The sequence below is a fragment of the Lathamus discolor genome, chromosome 1 (assembly GCF_037157495.1).
Source record: "Lathamus discolor isolate bLatDis1 chromosome 1, bLatDis1.hap1, whole genome shotgun sequence".
NCBI lineage: Eukaryota > Metazoa > Chordata > Aves > Psittaciformes > Psittacidae > Lathamus > Lathamus discolor.
Genome location: NC_088884.1, coordinates 165,615,102 through 165,634,530, shown reverse-complemented (window position 1 = coordinate 165,634,530; position 19,429 = coordinate 165,615,102). Strand labels below are relative to the sequence as shown.

Sequence of the window (19,429 nt, the reverse complement as noted above, 5' to 3'; positions counted from 1 at the left end):
GTGGCCGGGGGTACCCCGGAGTGACCCCACTGAATCCCCGGAGACACCCGGGGGGAGCCCGGGGAGATCCCGCTGCATCCCCCCGAGACACTGCAGAGGGACCCCGGGGTACCCCAAAGTGACACCGTCGCAGCCCCGGCACCCCGGAGAGACCCCGGGGGTACCCCAGTGACCCCACTGCACCCACCAAGACACTCTCGAGGGCTGGTGGGGCCTTATGGCTCCTGCCAAAACCAGGTGTCCACCCATCCATGCTCCCATCTATCCCAGTGTCCATCTATCCATGCTCCTGCCCATCCTGGTGTCCATCCATCCATGCCCTCATCCATCCCAGCATCCACCCATGCACGTCTCCGTGTATCCCAGTGTCCATCTGTCCATGCCTCTGTCCATGCATCCATCCATCCACCCATGCATCCATGCATGCATCCATCCATCCACCCACACCTCTGTCCATCCCAGTGCCTGACAGTCCACACTCCCATCCCTCCCAGCATCCATCCATCCATGCCCATGCCCATCCCAGCATCCATCCATGCCCACATCCATCCCAGCATCCATCCATCCATGCCCATGTCCATTCCAGCATCCATCCATGCCCACATCCATCCCAGCATCCACCCATGCCCACATCCATCCCAGCATCCATCCATCCATGCCCATGTCCATCCCAGCATCCATCCATGCCCACATCCATCCCAGCATCCATCCATCCATGCCCATGTCCATCCCAGCATCCACCCATGCCCACATCCATCCCAGCATCCATCCATCCATGCCCATGTCCATCCCAGCATCCATCCATGCCCACATCCATCCCAGCATCCATCCATCCATGCCCACATCCACCCCAGCATCCACCCACACGCCTCCATCCAGCCCAGCATCCACGCCCCTGCGCATCCCAGTGTCTACCCATGCACCTCTCCCCCTGTGCCCCCGTCTCTGCCCTTGCCCCACCCTGCCCCGATGCCCCGATGCCCGCAGGGACCCCATTCCCTCTGCGGCACCGCGGGGGCCCCGCTCCCTGCTCCCCCCCCCCCCCCATTTCCAGGCAGGGCCGCGCGGAGCCTCCGCCGGGACCGGCCCCGTGGGGAGCCGCGCTCCCGGGCACGGCCCCGGTAATGGGCGCTAATGGAGGCAGCGGGAGCGGGGGGGGGGGCTGCGGCTGCCCCACAGCAACCCCGTGTGGGGCCAGCGATGGGGGGGAGCTGCGGCACCCACTGCTGGGGGCACCCACAGGGACCCCCGGAGCCCCCCATCCACGCGCTGCGGGCTGGGGGGCAGCCGGGGGCTGAGGGCAATGGTGGGGGGGGGGGGGCTGGGGATGAGGGTTTGGGGGCGCTGGGGATGTACTTGGGGGGCTCCCCCCCTCCAATAACCCCCGTTGGGATCTGCGGCCGGCTCCTCCCTCGCTCCCACTAATGGGCTGCAGGACCCAAGGGAGCCGCTGCCGGCAGCCGGAGTGCGGCCGGGGGGGGGGGGGGGGGAATCCATTTACCAGCTCCCCAGGGACCCCCCCGCGCTGCCCCCCCCAACCCTGCAGCCGGCACCGGGGGGGCCGGTTCCCCCCTCCTGTAGGGACGGGGGCCCTGGGCAGGGCTGGGCCCAGCCTCGTCTGCCTGGGGTGGAGATGGACCCCAGACCCGGCATGGGGATGGGGCAGGGATGGCGCAGGGATGGGAAAGGGATGGGGCAGGGATGGGGCAGGGATGGGAAAGGGATGGGGCAGGGATGGGACAGGGATGGGGCAGGGATGGGAAAGGGATGGGGCAGGGATGGGGCAGGGATGGGGCAGGGATGGGGTCGGCAGCCGCATTGGGGAAGGCGGCTCAAGCTGAGCCCACACCATCCCCTGCCAGACCCACGCCAAGCCCAGGCCATCCCATGCCAAGCTCCTGCCACACTCACACCAAGCCTGTGCCATGCCAGACCCACACCATCCCGCGCCGAGCCCACTGCATCCCATGCCCGATCCATGCCAGACCCACACCATCCCGCACCGAGCCCACTGCATCCCATGCCCGATCCATGCCAGACCCACACCATCCCATGCCAAGCCCCTGCAGTCCCACACCAGACCCACACCGAGCCCAGGCCACCCCCGGAACCCCGCAGCCAAGTCACCCAGCACCCGCCACCCCTGCCGCCTGGTGGGGGAACCCATGGGGCACCCCCTCCCTCCCCACACCCGCAGCAGCACCGTGTCCCCCCCCCCCGGACACGCTGCCAGGTCCCATCGCGGGTGACGGGCGCAGCCCCGGCCTCGGGCGCAGCCGCGTCCCCTCGGCTTTATTGCTAGAGAGTCCTTGTGGGCGCTTGGGGACATGGGGGGGGCCCTGTCCCCCATGGGGGGACCCCGGCGCTGCGGTGCTAGGGGGGGTGCTGGCCGCTGCGGGGGTCCCCACCGCCCCCCGCGGCAGGGGGCTCAGGGGGGGCCGGATGCTGTGGGGCACCGGGGTGAGGGCTGCAGGGGTCGGGATGAGGAGAGTGATGAGGGCCGCGGTCCCCAGCCCCACGGTCCAGGGATGCTCCTGCATCCTCCGGCGCCTCCTCCCCAGCCCCTCCATGGGGCTCCGGCCGGGCTCTCCCGCTGCCCCCCTCCTCCTCCTCCTCCTCTTCTTCCTCCTCGTCCTCGCCGTCCCCGCGCCGGGGCCCGGCGGGCGCGAGCTGCTGGTGGCACATGGGGCACGTGTCCTGCAGGCAGAGCCACTTGCGCAGGCAGGCGGCGTGGAAGAAGTGGTTGCAGGGGGTGACGACGGCCACGGCCATGTCCTGCGGGCACAGCGCGGCGTCAGCCCCGGCACACGGCGCACACGGCACCCACAGTGACCACAGCACCCACAGCACATGGCACCCACGGCATCCCCAGCACACGGCACCCACAGCACCCACAGTGACCACAGCACCCACGGCATCCCCAGCACACGGCACCCACAGCACCCACAGCACCCACAGCACCCACGGCATCCCCAGCACATGGCACCCATGGCACCCACGGCATCCCCAGCACATGGCACCCACAGCACCCATAGCACCCCCAGCACATGGCACCCATGGCACCCACAGCATCCCCAGCACATGGCACCCACAGCACCCATAGCACCCCCAGCACACGGCACCCACAGCGCTCACAGCACCCACAGCACCCTCAGCACATGGCACCCACAGCACCCACGGCACCCCCAGCACATGGCACCCACGGCACTCAGGGCACCCCCAGCACATGGCACCCACGGCACCCAGGGCACCCCCAGCAAATGGCACCCATGGCATCCCCAGCACATGGCACCCACAGCACCCACAGCATCCCCAGCACATGGCACCCACAGCACCCACAGCATCCCCAGCACATGGCACCCATGGCACCCACAGCGCCCCCAGCACCCACAGCATCCCCAGCACACGGCACCCCCAGCACATGGCACCCACAGCACCCACAGCACATGGCACCCATGGCACCCACAGCACATGGCACCCACAGCACCCATGGCACCCACAGCACATGGCACCCACAGCACCCATGGCACCCCCAGCACATGGCACCCACAGCACCCATGGCACCCAGCACATGGCACCCACAGCACCCCCAGCATATCCATGGCACCCCCAGCACATGACACCCACGGCACCCCCAGCACCTACAGCACCCCCGGCCCGCGCCGCGCTCACCTGGAAGCAGATGGCGCAGACGTCGTCGTGCAGCCGCAGTTGCCCGCGCGTGGCCCTCGGCAGCGCCCGCACCTTCCTGGCCGCCCCCCGGCGCAGGCGGAGGCTGCGCCAGCCCCAGCGCGCCCGCAGCCACACGTTGAGGTAGCAGTGGGTGAGCAGCACGGCGGCACCCATCCAGCTCCACTGCCCCGCCACCGCCTCCCGGGCGCCGTAGGCCACCACGCTCAGCGCCACCAGGAACTCCAGCCCGCGGCTCAGCGCCGTCACGCAGTAAATGGCCTCGTCCACTCGCCCCGGCGCCGCCTCCCGCGCCGGCTCCACCAGGAAGAGCGCGTAGATGAAGAGCGTGCCCATCACCTGCGGGGCCGGCACCGCGCGGGCTGCGGCCAAGGCACCCGAAACGCACCCGGCTCCAAGCCCTGCCCCGGCGGGGACCCCTTCGGCTGGACCAGCTCGCTCCGAGCCGTGTCCCTGAGCACCGCCAGGGATGGGGCAGCCCCGGCTCCTCCGTCCGCCCCATCCCAGTGTCCCACTTCCCCCCCACGGGGAGGAATTTCCGCCTCCGATCCGACCGGGAGCTCCCGAGCCGGCTGACCCCATCAGCCCTCGTCCCATTGCTGCAGCCCGCGCTGAGGGTCCCTCTCCCGCACCCAACGGAGACGGGATGCAGCTCTGCTAAGGGGCGGCTCACCCCCCCCCAAGCAGCGCCATAGGGATGGGCCACGCAGGGACCCCGCACCTGCAGCGAGGTGAGCAGGCAGCTGGAGACCAGGATGAGCAGCCAGAAATCCAGCTGGAAGAAGTGGGCGATCTTGTAGGCCAGGAAGCAGGGGAACACCAGCAGGAAGAGGCACAGGCTGACGCCGCGGAAGTGCTTCCAGGGGCTCCTATGGGATGCGCGCAGCTCAGCGGGGACGCGTCCACCCCGGGGACAGCGCCCGGCAGGCCCCAGCCCCGGTACCTGTTGCGGGAGGCGCCCAGCGCCAGCAGGATGGGGTCCGCGATCTCGATCATGGACTGGAGCGTGGAGGTGAGCACGATGAAGAGGATGATGCTGAGCAGGAAGGTTCTCTGCAGCGCCGGCAGGTCCAGCAGCCCCGTCTGCAGCGCCAGCAGCAGCAGCGTCACCCCCTCCGTCACCCCCCTGCCGGAGCGGGGCGTGAGGTGGCACCGGGACCTGCCCGGCGCTGGCCCCTTGGGTCCCCAACCTGGCCATGCCCTGGGCCGTCCCCTTGGGTGCCCAACTCATCCATCCCAGCTCCCAGTGCCCATCCCCATCCCTGACCCCATCCCAGCTCCTGGCCCCATCCCATGTCCCTGGTGCCCATCCCTGCCTCATCTCAGCTCCCCGGTGCCCATCCCTGCCCCATCCCAGCTCCCTGGTGCCCATCCTTGTCCCATCCCAGCTCCCGGTGCCCATCCTTGTCCCATCCCAGCTCCCGGTGCCCATCCCTGCCCCATCCCAGCTCCCCGGTGCCCATCCCTGTCCCCATCCCTGCCCCATCCCAGCTCCCGGTGCCCATCCCTGCCCCATCCCAGCTCCCTGGTGCCCATCCCTGCCCCATCCCAGCTCCCTGGTGCCCATCCTTGTCCCATCCCAGCTCCCGGTGCCCATCCCTGCCCCATCCCAGCTCCTCGGTGTCCATCCCTGTCCCCATCCCTGCCCCATCCCAGCTCCCGGTGCCCACCCCTGCCCCATCCCAGCTCCCGGTGCCCATCCCAGCTCACCGGTGCGTGCCGTTGCCGGTGTGGAAGGCGCTGAACCCCACCAGGTAGAACTTGCAGAGGCTGAGGATGCCCAGGGCCAGGTAGGAGACGGTGAAGGTGAGGCCGAGCAGGGCGTAGGGCGTGCTGCAGCACTCAGCCGCGCTGCAACGGAGCCGCCGTCACCGACCCGCCGCGAGCATCCCAAGCCCTGGCCCCTCCTCATCCTCATCCCAGCATCCCGGGCTGCCCGCGCCTACCTGCTGAGGAGGAGGAAGAGGAAGCCCTGCGTGCTCAGGGGGGTGCTGGACGAGGCGAGGAAGGCGCAGAGCTGCAGGGAGAAGAGCACCAGCCAGAAGACGAGGAAGAGCAGGGGCACGGCCAGCTGGCTCCATAGGGCCAGCGCCAGCGCCAGCAGCCGGGACAGCTCCAGCGCCTGTGGGGACAAGGGCGCTCAGCGGGGCCGCCCCACACGTGTGGGGCGGGAGGGGAGGGCGCAGCCCCGCTCACCTCCATCAGCTCCCTGCCGGCCCGGCGGAGGGGGCCCAGGAGGTGGGGGCCCAGCAGGCAGAGCAGCACGGTGAGGGTGAGCAGCGCGGCCACGGCGTTGAGCAGCGGCAGGGCCGGGGGGGGCAGCCCGCAGAGCCGCGCCAGCACCGGCAGCGCCGGGGCCAGCAGCAGCCAGGGCCGCCGGCACCGCAGCACCAGCGAGCACAGGGCACAGAGGCAGAGCTGGGCTGCGGGGGGGGGGGGACAGGGGGGGGGGTCAGGGATGCTCGCCCTGTGCTGGGACCTGGCACGGGGACAGCTCGGGGGGGGGGGGCTTCAAGCTCCTCCAGCCCCAACCCCTGCCCCATGCAGGGACCCCTTCCACTGGAGCAGCTTGCTCCAAGCCCCTGTGTCCAACCTGGCCTTGGGCACTGCCAGGGATGGGGCAGCCACAGCTTCTCCATTCAACCCATTCCCGTGTCCCCCCACCCTCACAGGGAAGAACTTCCCCGTATCCCATCCAGCTCTGCCCTCTTCCGGCCGGAAGCCCGAACTCCCCATCCCATCCCCGCATCCCTCATCCCAAGCCCCGCTCCCCATCACCCAGCAGAGGGGCAGGATCCCCCCCCCCCCCGCGCTGCTGCTCACACTCGGGGGTACCCCCAGCACCCGGGGGGGGGCCTCTGGACCGGGTCACGGGGAGGGAGCCCCCCCTCACCCCGGCTCCTCCCCAAGCCCCCCCTGCCCCCCCACCTGCCAGGGTGCTGAGGGAGGCCCTGAGCGCCGCGGGCTCACGGAGCACAGCGCCCTGGAAGCCGGACTCCAGCTCCTGGTGCACGTAGTCCCTGCGGGGAGAGGGTCAGGCCCGGTGCCCCCGTGCCCCCACCACATCTCCAATGCCCCCCATGTCCTCAGTGCCCCCCATGTCCCCTGTGTCCCCCCCATGTCCCCACTGTCCCCATGTCCCCAGTGCCCCCCATGTCCCCTGTGTCCCCCCCATGTCCCCGCTGTCCCCACGTCCCCAGTGCCCCCCATGTCTCCAGTGTCCCCATGTCTGCCGTGGCCCCCATGGCCCTGCTGTCCCCCCCATGTCCCCAGTGCCCCCCATGTCCCCGCTGTCCCCATGTCCCCAGTGCCCCCTATGTCCCCAGTGCCCCCTATGTCTCCAATGCCCCCCATGTCCCCAGTGCCCCCATGTCCCCTGTGTCCTCCCCACGTCCCCAGTGCCCCCCATGTCTCCAGTGCCTCCCATGTCCCCGCTGTCCCCACATCCCCAGTGCCCCCTATGTCCCCAGTGCCTCCCACATCCCTGGTGCCCCCCATGTCCCCTGTGTCCCCCCCATGTCCCCGCTGTCCCCATGTCCCCAGTGCCCCCCATGTCCCCAGTGCCCCCCATGTCCCTGCTGTCCCCACGTCCCCAGTGCCCCCATGTCCCCTGTGTCCCCCCCATGTCCCTGCTGTCCCCACATCCCCAGTGCCCCCCACGTCCCCAGTGCCCCCCATGTCCCCGCTTTCCCCCCCACGTCCCCAGTGCCACCTGGCCAGCGAGTGCCCGGCGCTCAGCAGCAGCCCGCTCAGGAGGTGCAGGTAGAGCTTCACCAGCGAGCGCAGCGGCAGCAGCAGCAGCACCAGGGACACGACGTGGCCTGCGCAGAGCAGCCGGGGGGGGGGAACACACGCTGAGCCCCCCCCTCAGTGCCCCCATTGGCATCTTGGGGGGGGGGGGGCAGGGACCCAGCGCTGGCACCAGGACAGCCACAGCAAGGGGGGGGGGCCGGGTTGAGCCCCAAACATGGAGAGCACCTTGGGGTGTCCCCAGTGCGGGCACCCCCTGAGCGTGTTCCCTGTGTCCATGCCCCCTGCGTGCTCCCACCCTGGCCAGCCCTCGGGGGGCCTCCCTGTGTGCCCAGCGTGGGCACCCCTTGGGATGGCCCCTCCTGCCCATCCCTTGGGATGCACCCTCATGGTCCCAGCTGGACATGTTATGGCACACATCCTCATGTCCATCCCTTGGGATGTCCCCTTATGGCCCCAACTGAACATGTTATGGCACACGTCCTCATGTCCATCCCTTGGGATGCACCCTTTTGGTCCCAACTGGACATGTTATGGCACATGTCCTCATGTCCATCCCTTGGGATGTCCCCTCCTGCCCATCCCTTGGGATGCACCCTTATGGCCCCAGCCCAGCCGTGCCACGAGGCTGTGCCATTCCCCTTGACCCCCACCCCGTCACCCCTTGGGGTGCCCCCCCCCCCCCATGCCCATCCCTAGGGATGCATCCTGGTGTCCTCAACCCCCCGTGCCCTGCACTGTGCCCCCCATGTCCCAGCGCTCCCCCCCCCCCCCATGGGCTGTGCCCCCCATGTCCCAGCGCTCCCCCCCCCATGGGCTGTGCCCCCCATGTCCCAGCGCTGCCATTCCCCCCCCCCCCCCGTGTCCCCGCTCCCCCCTCACCCACGCAGTGCGCGCCGCGGAGCGCGGGGGCGCGCAGGAGGGGGGGGCTCCCCGCGGCGCGGCCGCAGCAGCTCGCCGAGGGCCGCCGGGTCCCAGCGGTAGAGCAGGTCCAGCAGCGCCAGCGCCGGCACCCGCAGGGCCACGTTGGCCACGGCCTCCAGCCGGGACATGGCCCCCGCCGGGCGGGGGGGGCCCCCGCGTCCCGCAGCCCGCAACGGGGGGACCCCCCCGCCGCTACCCCCCGTTGCTCCTCCGGGACGGCAGGGGGCGCCCGCGCCGCGCCCGGCTGAGGGCCTGTCTGTCCTGCCGCCGCTCGCTCTCCCGGTCCCGGTCCCGGTCCCGGTCCCTGTTTCTGTCCCGGTCCCGGTCCCGTCGCCGCCGTTCCGGTCCCAACGCCACTTTCGCTTTCTCCCGTCCCGCCCCTACGCCCAGAGCGTAACAAAAAGGCTTTGCGCCAGGGGAGCCGCGCTGACGCCGCGCCCGCCATCTTAGAAGAGGGCACAGCGCTCGTCCTTCCCCCTGCGCCTTCCGCCATCTTGGATGAGGGCAACCGCCATCTTGCGCGGGGGGTGGGGCCCGATGCCGGGACGGCACGACTGAGACCCCGCCCCGCGTCAGCCATCTTGGGTGCGGGCAGGCGCTGAGGGCTGGCTGCGGCCGCCATTTTGAGAGGGGAATGGCGGCGGGGAGCCGGGGCTTGCTTGGGATCCATTGGGATGAGTGGGCTCCTTTGGGATCCATTGGGATGAGTGGGTTCCTTTGGGATCCATTGGGATGAGGTGGGCTCCTTTGGGCTCCATTGGGATGAGTGGGCTCCTTTGGGCCCCATTGGGATGAGTGGGCTCCTTTGGGATCCATTGGGATGAGTGGGCTCCTTTGGGCTCCATTGGGATGAGGTGGGCTCCTTTGGGATTCATTGGGATGAGTGGGCTCCTTTGGGATCCATTGGGATGAGTGGGCTCCTTTGGGCTCCATTGGGATGAGTGGGCTCCTTTGGGATTCATTGGGATGAGTGGGCTCCTTTGGGATCCATTGGGATGAGGTGGGCTCCTTTGGGCTCCATTGGGATGAGTGGGCTCCTTTGGGATCCAGTGGGATGAGGTGGGCTCCTTTGGGCTCCATTGGGATGAGTGGGCTCCTTTGGGATCCATTGGGATGAGTGGGCTCCTTTGGGCTCCATTGGGATGAGTGGGTTCCTTTGGGATCCATTGGGATGAGGTGGGCTCCTTTGGGCTCCATTGGGATGAGTGGGCTCCTTTGGGCCCCATTGGGATGAGTGGGCTCCTTTGGGCTCCATTGGGATGAGTGGGCTCCTTTGGGATCCATTGGGATGAGTGGGCTCCTTTGGGCTCCATTGGGATGAGTGGGCTCCTTTGAGATGCATTGGGATGAGTGGGCTCCTTTGGGCTCCATTGGGATGAGTGGGCTCCTTTGGGCTCCATTGGGATGAGTGGGTTCCTTTGGGATCCATTGGGATGAGGTGGGCTCCTTTGGGCTCCATTGGGATGAGTGGGCTCCTTTGGGATCCATTGGGATGAGTGGGCTCCTTTGGGCCCCATTGGGATGAGTGGGCTCCTTTGGGATCCATTGGGATGAGGTGGGCTCCTTTGGGCTCCATCGGGATGAGGTGGGCTCCTTTGGGATCCATTGGGATGAGGTGGGCTCCTTTGGGCTCCATTGGGATGAGGTGGGCTCCTTTGGAATTCATTGGGATGAGTGGGCTCCTTTTGGCTCCATTGGGATGAGGTGGGCTCCTTTGGGATTCATTGGGATGAGTGGGCTCCTTTGGGATCCATTGGGATGAGGTGGGCTCCTTTGGGCTCCATTGGGATGAGTGGGCTCCTTTGGGCTCCATTGGGATGAGTGGGCTCCTTTGGGATTCATTGGGATGAGGTGAGCTCCTTTGGGATTCATTGGGATGAGTGGGCTCCTTTGGGCTCCATTGGGATGAGGTGGGCTCCTTTGGGATTCATTGGGATGAGTGTGCTCCTTTGGGATCCATTGGGATGAGGTGGGCTCCTTTGGGCTCCATTGGGATGAGTGGGCTCCTTTGGGATCCAGTGGGATGAGTGGGCTCCTTTGGGCTCCATTGGGATGAGTGGGTTCCTTTGGGCTCCATTGGGATGAGTGGGTTCCTTTGGGATCCATTGGGATGAGGTGGGCTCCTTTGGGCTCCATTGGGATGAGTGGGCTCCTTTGGGCCCCATTGGGATGAGTGGGCTCCTTTGGGCTCCATTGGGATGAGTGGGCTCCTTTGGGATCCATTGGGATGAGTGGGCTCCTTTGGGCTCCATTGGGATGAGTGGGCTCCTTTGGGCTCCATTGGGATGAGTGGGCTCCTTTGGGCTCCATTGGGATGAGGTGGGCTCCTTTGGGCTCCATCGGGATGAGGTGGGCTCCTTTGGGCTCCATTGGGATGAGTGGGCTCCTTTGGGCTCCATTGGGATGAGTGGGCTCCTTTGGGATGCATTGGGATGAGTGGGCTCCTTTGGGCTCCATTGGGATGAGTGGGCTCCTTTGGGCTCCATTGGGATGAGTGGGCTCCTTTGGGATGCATTGGGATGAGGTGGGTTCCTTTGGGCTCCATTGGGATGAGTGGGTTCCTTTGGGATCCATTGGGATGAGGTGGGCTCCTTTGGGATCCATTGGGATGAGTGGGCTCCTTTGGGCTCCAGTGGGATGAGTGGGCTCCTTTGGGATGCATTGGGATGAGTGGGCTCCTTTGGGCTCCATTGGGATGAGTGGGCTCCTTTGGGATCCATTGGGATGAGTGGGCTCCTTTGGGATCCATTGGGATGAGTGGGCTCCTTTGGGCTCCATTGGGATGAGGTGGGCTCCTTTGGGCTCCATTGGGATGAGTGGGCTCCTTTGTGATGCATTGGGATGAGTGGGCTCCTTTGGGCTCCATTGGGATGAGTGGGCTCCTTTGGGATGCATTGGGATGGGATCCATCAGGATGAGGGGCGCTGCTTGCGGTCACCTGGGCTCAAGCAGGGGCCTGGGGGGGTCCCTGTGTCCCCCTGCCCCGTCTCTCAGCGCTGCGGGGCTGGCACGGCCGCGGGGACACGCTGCCGTTATCCCGACGGGACAGGCGGCCCCATTCCTGCCGGGATCCGGCCCCCGGGCCATTCCGCTTTATCCCGTGCCGGGAGCGGGGCCTGCGGTGCCCGGCCGGAGGAGGGGAGAGCTGGACGTGGCCGGGGCCGTTCCAAGAGGGAGTCAAAGCCGCCGGGATGGGGATGCGGGACTGGAGCAGGTCAGGTCCGCAGCTGGGCGCCGGGGACATTCCTGCTTACATCCGAGCCGGAGACAGGAGAGGGGCGAAAGGCAACGAGAGGAGCAACACGTGCCAACTCGACAGGCTCCTGCTGTGAGGGGCACAAACCCAGCCTGTCCCGAGCCTGAGGTTTGGAGCGGAGCCGAAACCCCACCGAGTGTGAGTGAACGCGGGAGGTGGCTGGCGGGGGTGAAGAGGAGCCGGCGGCCTTCATCCCTGCGATGCCGTAACGACCAGGCAGCACCCAATGGGGCGAATGCCGATGAGCTGATCCCAACCGTGGACAAGAACAGGGTTTGCATTTGCGTTAGGGGTGAAGCGAGCTCCTGGCTAGGTAACCATCACAGGCAATAGGAGCCGAGCGGCAAGGGCAAGGCGCGCGTGCCTTTGGAGGAGCGGTCCCATGCGCCTCAGCGCTGACTGAAGCACACCTACGTTACAGCCCTAACGGGCTGGGGGTCTGTCCGCGTATCAGGAGGAGGAGCTGCGGCTTCCGGCTGGAAGAGGGAAGAGTTGGACCTGGATGAGGCCCTTTCCAACAGGAAGCAGGCGGGGATGCTGTGCCGAGGGATGTGGATGTGGAGCCAGGCGCACACAGGATGCTCCCGGGCTGGACCACCAGGATACCCTGATGGCATCGTGCTCACGGCTGTGCCGGTGCGGAGCATCTTGGGCTCTGAGGGGTGACCTGAGGCTTGTGGCCATCCCCAGGGCTCCTTCAGTGCATCCCGGAGCTGGAGGTACCCAAAGGTCCAACACGCAATGAGGAGGAGGCGTGGAGCCCTATGGAGGCCTCATGGAGAGCGCGGTGCACCGGGGATTTGGGCCCTGGTGTCAGAGATGTGGCTGGGAGCAAGGGCAGGAGCGGGGTTCCCCGCCTGGCATGGGGCGATCCCTGTTCCAGGAACAAAGGGAAGGAGCGGCCCTGATGATTCACCCCTTGCACAACCGCTTCCTTCCTCCTCCCGCTTGGCTCACCCTCCTCGGGCAGCATCCATGCCCTTAGGGATGGGTGCTGGGGCCCCGAGTCACCCCTTGCGCAGCAGCCACACCGGATCCATAGATCCCGGCGCACCGCATCCCGGTGTTCCCAAGAGCAGCGCCTGGGCTGTCCCCACACAGCCCCCATGGCGGCAGGTTTGGGGTCACCGGGAGCGGGGGTCTGCAGCCCGCACGGTGCCCATTGCAGTGGCCTCCCCCGGGCTCTCCCCGGCTGCCGGGAGGGCGCAAAGCGCCCTCGGGATGCGTCCCTCGGGATGCAGGGCTGAGACCCGCGCCGGGCCCCGCAGCTCCCGCTCCCTGCCCGCTGCCCCGTGCGGAGCCGCCCGGGGCGGGGGCCCCGGCTGACGCAGGAACCGGCCCCCGCAGACCCCGGCTTCCCCTTCCCGGCGCTGCGGCAGGAGCCGGGCATGGCCGCGGCAGAGCCCGACCTCTACGAGCGGCTGCAGATCCGGTACCCGCCCAGCCCCGCCCGAGGTGAGCCCCGAGCGCCGGTCCCGGTCCCCGGCTCGGAGCATCCCCGGTCCCCGGCTCAGGGCACCCCCGGCCTCTCCCCCGCAGGTCCCCGCTGGGCTCCGGGCCGCGTCCCGCTGCTCGCTCAGCACCGCCCTGGCCACGGGCACCGGCCTGGGGCTGGTGCTGCTGCTGGGGGCAGCGCTGGTGGCGGTCATCGTCCTGCGTGAGTGCGGCTGGGGCAGGCAGCGGCACGGGACAGGGGCTGGCAGGGGCAGGAGCAGGCAGGGGCCAGGAGCAGGCAGGGGCTGGCAAGGGGCAGGAGCAGGCAGGGGGCAGGAGCAGGCAGGGGCTGGCAAGGGGCAGGGGCTGGCAGGGGCTGGCAGGGGCCAGGAGCAGGCAGGGGCTGACAAGGGGCAGGGGCTGGCAAGGGGCAGGAGCAGGCAGGGGTCAGGAGCAGGCAGGGGCTGACAAGGGGCAGGGGCTGGCAAGGGCCAGGAGCAGGCAGGAGGCAGGAGCAGGCAGGGGCTGGCAGGGGCCAGGAGCAGACAGGGGCTGGCAGGGGCCAGGAGCAGGCAGGGGCTGACAAGGGGCAGGGGCTGGCAAGGTCCAGGAGCAGGCAGGAGGCAGGAGCAGGCAGGGGCTGGCAGGGGCCAGGAGCAGACAGGGGCTGGCAGGGGCTGACAAGGGGCAGGGGCTGGCAAGGGCCAGGAGCAGGCAGGAGGCAGGAGCAGGCAGGGGCTGGCAGGGGCCAGGAGCAGGCAGGGGACAGGAGCAGGCAGGGGTCAGGAGTAGGCAGGGGCTGGCAAGGGCCAGGAGCAGGCAGGGGCCAGGAGGCAGGAGCAGGCAGGACCTGACCCTGTGCCTTGTCTCTCCCAGACATGCAGGGCCAGGCAGAGCTGCGGGCAGCACGGGCAGAGCTCGCAGCGGTCGGGACCCATCTGCTGCCCGACCCCGATGGTGAGAGGGACCGTGGGGCTGCCCCTGTACCCCACCCCTGCCCGCAGCCCCTGCCCATCGCCTCTCCTGACCCCCGCAGGTACCCGGAGCCCCGCTGAGAGCCTGGCAGTGGCACAGAAGCGGAAGGAGCAGCTCGGTAACGAACGGGGGTGCCCCGGGGGGGGGGGTGTCCCGGGGGGTACCCCCGGTGTGCCCGGTGTGTGACCGTCGGTGCCGCAGGCCGGTGGCTGCAGGCGCTGGCGCTGGGCTGGCGGCACCACCGCGGCCACATCTACTTCTTCTCCGGGGACCACAAGCCCTGGCGCGATGCCGAGGCCGCCTGCCGCGCCGTGCACGCGCACCTCGCCTCCGTCACCGGCCCCGACGAGCAGGTGCTGCCCGTGCCCCTGCCTGGACCCACATCTGGGCCCTCGCCTGCCCATAGCCCTGCCTGTGCCCTCTGCCCGTGCCTTCTCCTGACCCCGATCTGTGCCATCTCCTGCCCATACCCCTGCCCATACCCCTATCCATGTCCTCTCCTGCCCATGCCCCATGCCTCTATCCCCATCTGTGCCCTTTCCTGCCCATGCCCTCTCCTGCCTGTAAACCCTGCCCATACCCCCTGCCTACGCCCCATATCCCCTGTGCCCTCTCCTGCCCATGCCCTCTCCTGCCTGTAAACCCTGCCCATACCCCCTGCCTATGCCCCACATCCCCTGTGCCCTCTCCTGCCTGTAAACCCTGCCCATACCCCCTGCCTATGCCCCACATCCCCTGTGCCCTCTCCTGCCCATGCCCTCTCCTGCCTGTAAACCCTGCCCATACCCCCTGCCTATGCCCCACATCCCCTGTGCCCTCTCCTGCCCATGCCCTCTCCTGCCTGTAAACCCTGCCCATACCCCCTGCCTATGCCCTACATCCCCTGTGCCCTCTCCTGCCCATGCCCTCTTCCGCCTGGAGAGATCTCCTCTCCTGCTGCAGGTACCCCTGCCCATGGCCCCTCTGTGCCTGTACCCCCCATCCACACCATCTCCTGCCCTGTACCCGCTGCCCACACCCCCTGTCCATGCCCCCCCCCCCCATATTCCCTGCCTGTCCCACATCCCTCAGGACTACCTGGCACGGGAGGCGAGAGGAGGATCCTATTGGATTGGGCTGACGGCCACGGGCCCGGGGGGCTCCTGGCACTGGGTGGATGGGACCGCCTACAGCCAGGCACAGAGGTGAGCAGGGCTGGGGGGGCACAGGGGGGACCTCAGCACCCCCCCCCCCCCCCTCCGCACCGACCCCCACTGTGACCCAGCAGCTTCTGGGCGCCGGGGCAGCCGGACGGCACCGACCACGGGCAGTGGGGCCAGGAGAGCTGCGCCCAGATCCACCCCGTGGGCAACGGGCTCTGGAACGACCACAACTGCAACTTCACCTTCCCCTGGGTCTGCAAGAGGGACCTGAGCGCGCCCTGAGCCCCCGGGGGGGGACCCCCAGCACCGCTGTGCTGCTGGAGCCACCGCCAGCCCCATGCTGGGGAGCTGGATGGGACCCCAGCCACCTCTGCTCCCCCCCCCCCCCCCCCAAGCACAGCGCCTGCACCCTGGTGCTGGGCTGTGATTAAACTGCTCCCACTGCACCTCCTGCGGCTGCCTCTGGCCTTCCCCATGGACGGCGGGGCTCCAGCACCCCCAGAGCCCTGGGATGGGAGAGCCGGGAAGGTTCAGCCTGGAAAGGGACCTTGGAGCAGCTCCAGTGCCTGAAGGGGACGCAGGAAACCTGGAGAGGGGCTCCTACAACAGCGTGTGGGGATGGGATGAGGAGTTGGGGCTTCCAGCTGGAAGGGGTGGATGGGATCCGGGGAAGTTCCTCACGCTGAGGGCAGGGGGACACGGGAAGGGGTCGAATGGAGAAGCTGTGGCTGCCCCATCCCTGGCAGTGCTCAAGGCCAGGTTGGACACAGGGGCTTGGAGCAAGCTGCTCCAGTGGAAGGGGTCCCTGCCCGGGGCAGGGTTGGGGCTGGAGGAGCTTTAGGATCCCTTCATCCCAAACCACTCTGGCGCTCCCTCCCCTGCCCTTTGCTGCCGTTGGCTGTGGTGCCATGGGGGGGGTCCCATGGCTCCATCCCCTCACCGCCATCGCAGTGGGATGCGACCCCAGGACCCCCCTGCACCCACAGCTCCCCCAGCAGCACCCGGCCCATTCCCAGCACTCCTGGCACCCATAACCTGCCCCCGCGCACCGGGCACGGGCACATCCTGCCCCGGTGCCTGTTCACAGTGCCCGCAACACACCGGGACCAGTTACACCCCCCCACTACTGCCTCGTCCCCACCAGGATCCCTCTTATCCCGAGGTGACAAACCCCATCTCCAGCCACCCCATCCCACACCGGGTGCCCCTCACAGCACCCAATGGGGAGAACCCTAACCCGGGGTCCCACGTGGAGGGGATGGAGGCACCCGGCACCCATTGGGCTGATGGTGAGAAGCTTCCAGGACCTCCTACGGGGAAAAGCACCCCTGTTTTAGCATCCATTTACAGCGGATGATCTGGGAACCATGGAGCATCCCGGTCCAGGGACCATGGAGCAGCTTGGGCCAGAGGCAGTGGAGCAGCCTGGTCCAGGAACCATGGAGCATCCCGATCTGGGAACCATGGAGCATCTCGGTCCAGGAACAATGGAACAGCCTGGTCCAAGGACTATGGAGCATCCTGGTCTGGAAACCGTGGAGCAGCTTGGTCCAGGAACCATGGAGCATCCCGATCTGGGAACCATGGAGCATCCCAGTCCAGGGACCATGGAGCATCTCGGTCCAGGGGCAATGGAGCAGCCTGGTCCAGGAACAATGGAACAGCCTGGTCCAAGGACTATGGAGCATCCTGGTCCGGAAACCATGGAGCAGCTTGGTCCAGGAACCATGGAGCATCCTGGTTCAGGAACCACAGAGCAGCCTGGTCCAGGAACCATGGAGCATCCTGGTCTGGGAACCATGGAGCATCCCGGTCCAGGGACAATGGAGCAGCCTGGTCCAGGGACCATGTAGCATCCTGGTCCGGAAACCACGGAGCAACCTGGTCCAGGGACAACAGAACAGCCTGGTCCAAGTACTATGGAGCATCCTAGTTCAGGAATCCTGGAGCTGCCTGGTCCAGGAACCATGGTCCTGGATTGTTCGGCATGGATTCAGGAATGTGGGGATGGACATCAGCCCCCTCCAGCCCTCCCCTGATGGCATCTAAAGGGCTAAATGGATCAAACCCTGCTCTTGGCTGCCTCGTTGCTCTTTATTCCCGAGCTATGGACGGTTCCCATCCATCCCATCGGGATTCGGTGGCCGCTTCGCACCCATCTCAACGGGATCTTTTGATCCCCATCTCCCGATCCATGCCTTGGATGAAGCCTTCATTGAGGAACAGCATCTCGCCGTGGGGCAGGAGCCGCTCGAGGAGCCCATCGGCTGCATCCGGATGGAGCAAGGCATTAGCCCCGGGATCCAGGAGCCGGAGGGATGCGAGGAAGCGCGGAGCCAGGCGGCGGAGGGTGAGCTCAGCCAAGGCGAGGTTCTCTTGGGGCTCGCAAACCAAAGCCAAAGCCAAAGCCATCACTTGGATCCAGGTCACCGTCACCCGTTCGGGAAAGGGGTCCCCGGGGGGCAGCTGGAAAACTCCATAGGGAGCGGTCTGGATGGAGACGGGATCAGGGGGAAGGTGGGGAGAGGATGGGGGAGGCAGGGAGGACCGGAGGAGGTGGCATTGGGTGGTCACTTGCCTAGGGGAGAAAAGGGGGGGACGGGTGTTAAGAGCACCCCAATAAGGGTAGGGATGGGGGGGACCACATCTGTCCCCCCAAAAGGGGTCTGGGATGGGTTGGGGGGCCCATGGGTCTCCATATCCCACAGAGGGGAGATCCCATGGGATAGGGGGGGATCCCAGAGATGGAGAGCATCCCATGAAGAGGGGAGTCCCATGGAGCGGGCTAGACCACCGGTACCGGCAGGGGGGGTCCCATGGATGGGGCTGTACCACCGGTACCGGTAGGGGGGTCCCATAGATGGGGCTGTACCACCGGTACCGGTGGGGGGGTCCCATGGATGGGGCTGTGCCACCGGTACCGGTGGGGGATGTCCCATAGATGGGGCTGTACCACCGGTACCGGTGGGGGGGGGGGGTCCCATAGATGGGGCTGTACCACCGGTACCGGTAGGGGGGGTCCCATAGATGGGGCTGTACCACCGGTACCGGTGGGGGGGTCCCATGGATGGGGCTGTACCACCGGTACCGGTGGGGGATGTCCCATAGATGGGGCTGTACCACCGGTACCGGTGGGGGGGGGATCCCATAGATGGGGCTGTACCACCGGTACCGGTAGGGGGGTCCCATAGATGGGGCTGTACCACCGGTACCGGTGGGGGGGGGATCCCATAGATGGGGCTGTACCACCGGTACCGGTAGGGGGGTCCCATAGATGGGGCTGTACCACCGGTACCGGTGGGGGGGGGATCCCATAGATGGGGCTGTACCACCGGTACCGGTAGGGGGGTCCCATAGATGGGGCTGTACCACCGGTACCGGTAGGGGGGTCCCATAGATGGGGCTGTACCACCGGTACCGGTAGGGGGGGTCCCATAGATGGGGCTGTACCACCGGTACCGGTAGGGGGGTCCCATAGATGGGGCTGTACCGCCGGTACCGGTAGGGGGGGTCCCATAGATGGGGCTGTACCGCCGGTACCGGTAGGGGGGTCCCATAGATGGGGCTGTACCACCGGTACCGGTAGGAGGGTCCCATAGATGGGGCTGTACCGCCGGTACCGGTGGGGGGGGTCCCATGGATGGGGCTGTACCACCGGTACCGGTGGGGGGGTCCCATAGATGGGGCTGTACCACCGGTACCGGTGGGGGGGTCCCATGGATGGGGCTGTACCACCGGTACCGGTGGGGGGGGTCCCATAGATGGGGCTGTACCACCGGTACCGGTGGGGGGGTCCCATGGATGGGGCTGTACCGCCGGTACCGGTGGGGGGGTCCCATGGATGGGGCTGTACCACCGGTACCGGTGGGGGGGTCTGTCCCGTACCTGGCCACGGCCGCGATCTGCTCCTGGCGGCGGAGCCGCTCCCGGGCGGGGTCCGCGGGGGGGTCCCCGGTGGGAGGGGGGGTCCCGAAGGAGCGCGCGCAGAGCACGCGGCAGGGGGCGTGGCCAGCGGGGCCCTGCCCGCCCAGCGCCAGCAGCACGAGAGCCCTCACCATGGCAACGCGACCCCGGCCCGCCCCTCCCATTGGCTCCGGGGGTGGGGATGCGGAAGGAGAAGGCGGCGATTGGTGGATGGCGGAGGGTTGGGCTTCAACCCTCTGCACGTGACAGCGGCGGGTTGTGATTGGATGACGGGACGCGGAGCGGCGCGGTGATTGGCTGGTGGGCGGGGTGAAAGGCGGAAGTAAAGCATCAC

At 67.8% G+C, this 19,429-nt stretch overlaps 3 protein-coding genes across 3 annotated transcripts; 1 reads left to right on the top strand and 2 right to left on the bottom strand.

Moving 5' to 3' along the window:
- Window positions 1-2,234: 2,234 nt before the first annotated feature.
- LOC136005425 (RING finger protein 145-like) lies at window positions 2,235-9,001 on the bottom strand. Its single transcript, XM_065662895.1, is given in 12 exon segments — window positions 2,235-2,775; window positions 3,673-4,029; window positions 4,412-4,559; window positions 4,634-4,816; window positions 5,401-5,541; window positions 5,637-5,812; window positions 5,887-6,113; window positions 6,619-6,710; window positions 7,403-7,511; window positions 8,323-8,368; window positions 8,370-8,665; window positions 8,668-9,001. Coding segments are annotated over 12 exon segments (2,496 nt in total). The 5' UTR covers window positions 8,987-9,001; the 3' UTR covers window positions 2,235-2,373.
- A 3,920-nt stretch (window positions 9,002-12,921) lies between these two features.
- On the top strand, window positions 12,922-15,617 carry LOC136005477 (C-type lectin domain family 4 member F-like). Its single transcript, XM_065663005.1, has 6 exons — window positions 12,922-13,075; window positions 13,931-14,011; window positions 14,091-14,147; window positions 14,231-14,382; window positions 15,101-15,213; window positions 15,294-15,617. The coding sequence occupies exons 1-6, from the start codon at window positions 13,009-13,011 to the stop codon at window positions 15,451-15,453; spliced, it is 630 nt and encodes a 209-aa protein (XP_065519077.1). The 5' UTR covers window positions 12,922-13,008; the 3' UTR covers window positions 15,454-15,617.
- A 1,629-nt stretch (window positions 15,618-17,246) lies between these two features.
- Window positions 17,247-19,257, bottom strand: AP5S1 (adaptor related protein complex 5 subunit sigma 1). The gene is made up of 2 exons (XM_065663016.1): window positions 19,057-19,257; window positions 17,247-17,749 (listed from the first exon to the last, which is right to left on the bottom strand). Exons 1-2 carry the CDS (start codon window positions 19,227-19,229, stop codon window positions 17,332-17,334), a joined length of 591 nt encoding a protein of 196 aa, XP_065519088.1. The 5' UTR covers window positions 19,230-19,257; the 3' UTR covers window positions 17,247-17,331.
- Window positions 19,258-19,429: the final 172 nt, after the last annotated feature.